This window comes from Hesperophylax consimilis, chromosome 6 (assembly GCF_061612785.1).
Source record: "Hesperophylax consimilis isolate HC1 chromosome 6, BYU_Hcon_1.0, whole genome shotgun sequence".
Lineage (NCBI taxonomy): Eukaryota > Metazoa > Arthropoda > Insecta > Trichoptera > Limnephilidae > Hesperophylax > Hesperophylax consimilis.
This window is the reverse complement of record NC_142841.1, coordinates 11,740,188-11,748,054: the sequence shown is the minus strand read 5'-3', so window position 1 is coordinate 11,748,054 and position 7,867 is coordinate 11,740,188. Positions and strand designations below refer to the sequence as shown.

At 35.2% G+C, this 7,867-nt stretch overlaps 1 protein-coding gene across 1 annotated transcript; it reads right to left on the bottom strand.

Moving 5' to 3' along the window:
- Window positions 1-2,139: 2,139 nt before the first annotated feature.
- LOC149422944 (uncharacterized) lies at window positions 2,140-2,466 on the bottom strand. The gene has a single exon (XM_089633026.1). It carries the CDS (start codon window positions 2,464-2,466, stop codon window positions 2,140-2,142), a length of 327 nt encoding a protein of 108 aa, XP_089489152.1.
- Window positions 2,467-7,867: the final 5,401 nt, after the last annotated feature.

Here is a 7,867-nt window from a genome sequence, read left to right as displayed (position 1 = left end):
ATTGAAAGATAAAGGTCTGCGATCTTGTTGAATTTATTTGCGAAAATGAATTTACAAGTTATGCGAACGCAGAGACGGTGGTAGTGGAGAGTGGTGGTCTGGTCGAAAGTTGAAACTAGAATGGCAGAGAGTTGCGTTCCCGTCCACGCCTAGCTCTCCCGGGGCTTCAGGCGGCGGAGTAATTATTTAGTGTTATCATATGTGGGACGAGTTAAAGTAGTCCCCATATACCTCCCCACCAGCGTCTCTACGCGATACAATAGTAACATATACTACATAATTACAACAATGAATATTTTACAATGTCAATCATAATTTATAAAAACACAAGTTCATTTATAATCTAAGGTACATAATGTTGTGATAATATTGCGCTCGGTTAGCGACAGGAAAGTAATAACAAAGTAATAATAATAGTGGCTCCATGCCGCCGTTGCATAGTAGCTGTGGCCGTACGAATTTTTATTCGCCGTAGTAAACAGGTACATAAATGATATACAGGTAACATAATTATTGATGAACGGCGAGCGCTAGTCGCAATGTACTTAGCGTAGTAGTGAGCTACCTGTGTGTACTATGATTGTTTACAATGATTTAAAATAGCTTGTTATGACAGTTCTATTGTTGTTTTTACTAATGCACTTTTGACAGAGTACGTAGTATTGTGAATATTTACATAATAAAGATTTTATTGTAGGATGCTTATATATGCGTATTATTGATTTTAAATTTTATATTGTTTTTTTTGTTTGTTTTAGTAACAGTAATTTGTTAGATTGGCTGACATTTGCGATATGATAGTTACAAAATAATTTATGAAATTTATGGATACGTCAATCTAAGGTTTCTGGTTAGTTTTTTTTGCTAATTACTGTGCCTTATGATATTGCCAAATTATTACTGCGCTTGATATCTGTCCGGGAAATGAACATGTCTTCCGGATCGAGTTGTCATTTTTGTTATTGGAGGCTGTGTGACGGTTCCTCTTGATGGAATTTCTTCTGTGCTTTGAAAGAATGCAGGTTTCAACTTGTCTATTAGCTTAAGGGTGATATGCGGTAGTCGTGATGAGAGATGATGTGTGACGGATATTGAATGCGGGTTCGATGCCCGGATGCCCGGATGCGGGCGGTGGTTTGCTGGTCGTGCGTGAGTCGGTGGGTCGACGTCGGACGCTGTTGACCGGACTCGATGATGGTCAGGCGCTGGGGAAGAACGTGGTTCTTCACTCCGGTGCTGACAGGAGGCCGAAGGTACGGTGGACCTTGTAGGCGGTTGAGCGGGAGGTGTTTAGACCAGTGAGGATTTCGCGTATCCTCGTGGTGGTCGTGGTGCTTGGATAAAGCGCTGGTCCGATTGCAGGAGCCAGGGCGTTCAGATCCGATGTAGCGCTGGCCTGGTACGACGGCCGGGGCCGGGGCGCTACAGTGATGTCCCGATGAGTCCATGAATATCGTCCTTCGCGCGATGAAGCTGCGCGGGTTGTTATTTGTGTTTCTCTCAGATTGTTGACGCTTAAGTTGAAGAAGTGTAAGAAGTCTGCTCCTTTATGGTTTATGGTTTTTGTACCATATGTTTTTATATGTTTCCCACTGGCACTGTATAATGTGGTGGGGCATTGTCGTTTTCCGACTTGTTATTAATAAAATTACATGGTTTAATGCAATTATGTGATTTGTTACCGAATTTTGCGTGGTAACTGCAGTAGCCGTATGAAGTGTTATTCGTGTTTAACTGGCTACCGCGTGACCTAGAACGAGGTCGGTGCGCGGAATTTGGGTATGATGTCGATGGATGACGCCATTCGCAGCGGGTGCTGGGATTCCGGTTTTCGAAATTAATGTTTGCCTGTCCATGATCATCTCTCCGAGTTGTTTTAAGTCGACTGACTTCTAGAGTGAGTGCCGAAATTTGTTCTTGTAAATTTTGTAATATAGCACTGATGTTTGGATTCGAGTTCGGGATGCCATTATCATGATTATTGTCCATAGTTTCACATTCAGATTTTTGATAAACTTCCGAGATTTTATCTGCTGCAGATGCTAGTTGTAACAGATTGTCGTCGGGGAGTCTTTGTAGCCAAAGTAAGCGTAAGATTGGGCTCTCCGATAGCCCGGGACCAGCGAGTTCATGGATGAGTCAAAGCAGTCCAGAAGGCTTCCTGTCCTCGAGCTGAAGTCCGGTTAGAAGACGAGTGAGTCGCTTTTCTTCAGAATCTTGTAATCTCTCGATAAGTGCTGATTTGAGATAAGTGTACTTGTCTGCTGCAGGAGGATTGATGACGATGTCGCTTACGGTCCTGAGGGTCTTCATATCCAAAGCGGCAACAATAATGTTGTACTTGGTGAGGTCATCCTTTAGTCTTGAGTTAGAAAATTGGCTTTCAGCTTGTGCGAACCAAAGTGCAATGTTGTCGCGCCAGCACGCGGGTAGTTTAACCGAGACAGAGTTTATTGTTGTGTCCATTGTGGAATTATTACCGTGGATTTCGTTCGATGTCTGGTTATTCTCGAATGACATATTGTTTTGATAATACGGCAAGCAATAGGCAGTATAAAATAGGCAGATGTATGTGTAAAAATAGCAAGGAAACAAAAGCAATGACGACAGTAAATTTAGACTTTGAAAAAAAAATTTAAAAATTCAAAAATGTTAGATTGATGGTATCCGAAAATTTCAAAAATCCCTTAATCTAGAGTGCATACAATGTAAATAATGTGAATGTACTGTGACGAGTTCAACTTGTCTGGTCACTTAATTTAATAGACATGTAACAATATTGTACACTTGCAACAAATTTTTTTTAAAAAGTTATTTTAGAATGTTCGTATTCGGAAATTTAACTGTAAAATCACTGTATGTAGGATTAATTATGGTTCGTTACTTGGTGTTGATTACTGGGCATTGATTTGTGATGGATGTTACGAGGTCCGGAACTGAAGTTCTGCCTGCGTAGTAAATCCGGTAGATTCTTGATCTGCGATGAAATTGATGTTGGACTGCAGAAATTGTTGCGTTCTGCGGTGAATTTGATGAATTTGCTTGGTCTGCAGCTGCTGGTGCGGTGTTTCACTGAAATTGAGATTTTTTGGCACTATACTATTCGAATATACGAGTTTTTTGGTTCAGATTAGTGGGTATATTTGATATACTTAAGTATTAGAATTGGTGGGACAATAATGTTTTTTTTTTAAATGTGCTTTATGATTCGACAATCAGACTCTTATAAAAATACTGGACTTGAAAATGTTGAAAATGAGATTGAAATTAAGGAGATTGGAAGTTACTTACTCGATTGTCCAGGATTCCAGCTTCAACGTTCGACCTACCGTGTCCACTAAATATTATTATCACCAGAAATGTCGAGGGTCACCAGTATGGCAGCGTCGGGATCACCAGTATGGCGCTCGAACAGGGGTCACCAGTATGGCAGCGTGGTGTCGCTAGTATGATAGCGATGTGTGGAGTGTAATTTAAGATGGCTGCCGGTATCGTAAATCTGTGTTCAAGGAATTCGGATGATTGAAAGATAAAGGTCTGCGATCTTTGTTGAATTTATTTGCGAGAATGAATTTACAAGTTATGCGAACGCAGAGACGGTGGTAGTGGAGAGTGGTGGTCTGGTCGAAAGTTGAAACTAGAATGGCAGAGAGTTGCGTTCCCGTCCGCGCCTAGCTCTCCCGGGGCTTCAGGCGGCGGAGTAATTATTTAGTGTTATGTGGGACGAGTTAAAGTAGTCCCCATAGTTTTGTTCCCTCTACACAATATTATAGAAAATAATCGGTTTTAGTTTCATTGGTTATGTTTTGGAAGGTTTTCATATTTATCGTGAATTCTTAAATTAAATCAAATTAAATTTTCCTACTTTGTTCATAAATAGAAGTGTTATTTTCGTTTTACTTGTTTTTAACAGTTTTTATCGATTTTCTCAGAATTTACTCAGATTCACATAGCCCATGGCATAATTAGCATTATGTAAATAAAATGAGTTATATGTACATATATATTTATTTATTGAAATAAAAACACACATTCCCGGATTATGAATAACCTGACAGTATTTGAAAATCTCCTACAACCACCATAAAAAGCGGAAAATGTTGCTTGTGTTGTGATGGTGGACTTAGCCAGCCGATGAATTGAACACTCTCTGACCGGTCAAATGAGTGAATATATTGTAAGAATGCTCAGCCTCTTGACTCTGGTTCAGTTTATTCTTCATTTGCGGTAGATTTTGCTATTATTATCTGCTTTATATGTTTTGCGGGAACAGATTCGTTCTGATCCGATTTTCGGTTCTTCCGTACTATGGTCGCTTTACAGATTGCAAATTATTTATGATAGTTTTAATATTGAATCAAGATTTCAGTAATGTAGTTTTCGTTCAACAGCGGCTGCGTATGTTCAAACTGTAAAATTATTTGGTCACGATGAAATCAATTAATTTCATAAATTGAACAGCGGTTTTGTTAGCAGCAAATTATAAAAATGGTTTATCCATGTTTCCACTATTAATTGATTGTGAATTCATACTTGGTTTGTGAAACGATCTTTTAGTTCTTGATATTTAAAAAATGCGTTGTAATATTTGTGTGATGTCTTTTTGTGTAAATAGAGATCTGTTAATTAATACAGTACCATTAATTAATACCTACTAATATTTTTGTTGAGTAAATTTAATTTGGTTCGGTATTTTGAGATGCTTCTGTTAATGAAACTCATTCTTATATTGATCAAATTTCATAACAGAAATAATTGAATCATTAATGATCACATAAAAATAATCGCTTCGGGTTTTAAAATAGTCTTTGAGAGATTAAATCTTTCGTATCTTTTGAAAAGTTTCCAGGTAGTTTTAATATTAAAAAAAAAACAGATTATAAACAATTATTAAGCTCTCATAAATTTATATAATTGGTTATAGAATGCTTTTCGTTTAATGAGTTTTAATATCACATTAACATCGAGCTTATTTCTACAATACAAAGAAGAAACTAGCTTTTTCGTAGAAAATCAAATACTCGTAATTGTTGACAATTTTTTTTCTTTCGTTTGAACTTTTAATTGATTTAGTATGTAAGTTTTTGAAGGATTTAAAGATCGGAACATTGTAAAGACGTCAGTTCATCGATTCTATTGAAATTTCCTTCAAAGTTCACGGTCTTTCTAAGCAATCTTTACCCAAAAGCATTGTGGAAGTTAAATTCGTTCGATTTTCAGTATTGGGTATATTTTTGGCTTAAAAGGACTCTCGAGGATAAATGCTTTTTGAACGGAGGTTAATGTAAAGGCTGCTTGAAAATTCTGTAAAGTAGAGGCATTTTCAAAAATAATTGTATTCTAACATCATTTTTACTTCATTTGGTGCAAGTAGTTAGATGCTACCAATGTGTGCTCTTATTATTTTGACAGCCCTGACCTGATGAGTTAGATTAATTATCGCATACCGAATAAATACAATACTCGACTACTTAACACCAGCTTATACTTTAATGAAAATAACTGATATATCTAAGATATCTCCATTTAATGTAGTTGCTTCTCGCATTAATTTTTGACCAATTCCTATTTTCAGAGATTGCATCGGGTGGGGAATGAAACTTGATCTGTAGACTGTTTAAAAACCAAATATACACAAGCAGATATGCAAAAATCCTTAACTGTTTTACGTTGTTATAATGATTATAAGATTATTATAACTATTATTTACTTGTGTCCTTTATAAAAAAATATGGTATACATGTTTGTAAAAGTTAAAAAAAAGTAAATAAAATAAATTACTAAAATTATGCTTTTTAAAATCAAGGCAATCGATTAATAGGTAAGTGGAGTAACCATCAGCCTGCATCTTTTAATGTTTTAAATTATTATAAATAAAACTCCGCCAGCGTTTGAGGAACATTTATGACAGAGCGTCCATGTTTTATAAAAGCATTTTTATATTTTTTCTATCATGCGTAAATACATAATTTTTGTCACGTTAGAAAGAGAAATAGTAAATCTTTCCAGTTTGCCTCAATTATTTATACTGGAATTCATTAATAAAATCTTAAAAATAGCCAAAATGAATAATTCGTAACAATCGGTTTAGCTTTAAAATATATTTTTATTATATGAATGAGATAAAAAAATGTACAGTTTTCTTACGAATTCCCCAAAAAATCGAATGTGTTTTCGAAACATCGAGTTCTCTCAATTATTTTATGATTTGTGTAAAAAAATAAGTTAAAATGTGGTTAGCGTTTCGACAACATTTGAAATCAAAATATTATTATTTAGAAATAGTTATATTTATTTTAAGTGCATACACCAGAAAGATAATTTTATCTAATTTCTAAAAAAGTATTTGTTTTTACCGAAAATTAAAAAATAAGATGTATATAGAGCATTTGAAATAAACAGAAAATATTGCAAACTGAACAAATGTGATGAATGTTTCCTATTATATATGTAAAGTTACTTTAATATCATGCAAAAAAATACATTTTTGTATTATTTAGCCCGACGTACTGCAGATGTCACTGTATTATGGTGGGTGAACACTAAACGTTGACAATATTATTTTTAATAAGAATATATTTCAAAACTGTTTTAAGAGATTGTGTCATAAAGCACCAACATAACATTGTGATAATAGGTAGGAACTTGTTTAGTTTAATACAAGATTTAAAAAATGTGACCGAAATACATTATTAAGGTAGCATATAATTTTATGTACAACATCACATAAAAATTTCAATTTCACACATTTTTAATCTCTACGTTTTAAGCTCTCTCTTGCAGCAGTCACAGACATTTTTAAAATTTCTTGAAAATAATTAGTTTTTGAATTCATAAATAAACGGACGGTATAAACCATCTGGCATACCAAGGATTACAATGCTCGCTGCGCAGCAATTAACTTAATGGTGCGGACTTTCATTTGGTGTTTCTAATATTTTAAAAAGTCTCAGGAGCGTAAAGTGTCACAAAATTCCCACAAGCTTTATTTACCGCTTCTTTTGGGACGGAGAAGCTTTAAGCTTTCTTAGTTTTCATCTTATCAGCGGCTCATAAAAGTTTCAACAAATAGTTATCAGACGCAATATACATTAGATAAATTCTTACATTGTGACTTTTATAAAATGGATACTCAGAACGACGTAGATATTAGAATTTATAAAAGTTGCAATGTTATTAAAATATATATTTTTTAAAGTGATTTTTCGAAGTCTGATGATAAAGTTAGTGATGGTGTTTAAGAAAACATTAAGAAAAAGGTTGAGGTTTTTAAGAATCCTTTATCTTGATTTATTTTTAAGATATCGTGTTTCCGCCTTCTTTTTTTCAACGTTTTGGACAGTGTTATAGTGTTCATCATCAGGGCAGATCTGTAATTCAAGATTGTGGTGTAAGTAAATAGTGCGTTACCGTGTTAAACGCCTCAATACTCTTAGGACTGGTATTTTAGTATATTAAGTTTGGAATAGCTATTAAGTACACACTGTAATGATGGATACTGTAACGCTGTTCAAAATGTTGGATAATGAATGAGATAGCGCAACACGGTACAATATCTAACAAATAAATCACAAATCATGGCTAAATCCATTTGAAGCAACTGTTCAGACACCCCCGATTTATTTTTACTTTAATGTGTACCAGGTACCTATATCCCACATCAACCCGCTTTCGACGATCCTTTTGTCACCGGTATAAGAAACAAGGCAGGTAATTAGTACAATTTCAATCGTTTAACGAGCAAGTTACAAGCTCAAAAGAAGCAATCCGAATTTATCGTCAATAGCTGAGTTGACATTGCGTTTGGGTCCCACAAAGGCGTAGTGTGTTCAATTCCTCGGCAGGCTAAGTCCTCCATCCCAACCAA

Bases quoted from the DNA above. Each gene is read 5' to 3' on its own strand.
- LOC149422944 (XM_089633026.1), bottom strand. From the start codon at position 2,466: ATGGACACAACAATAAACTCTGTCTCGGTTAAACTACCCGCGTGCTGG.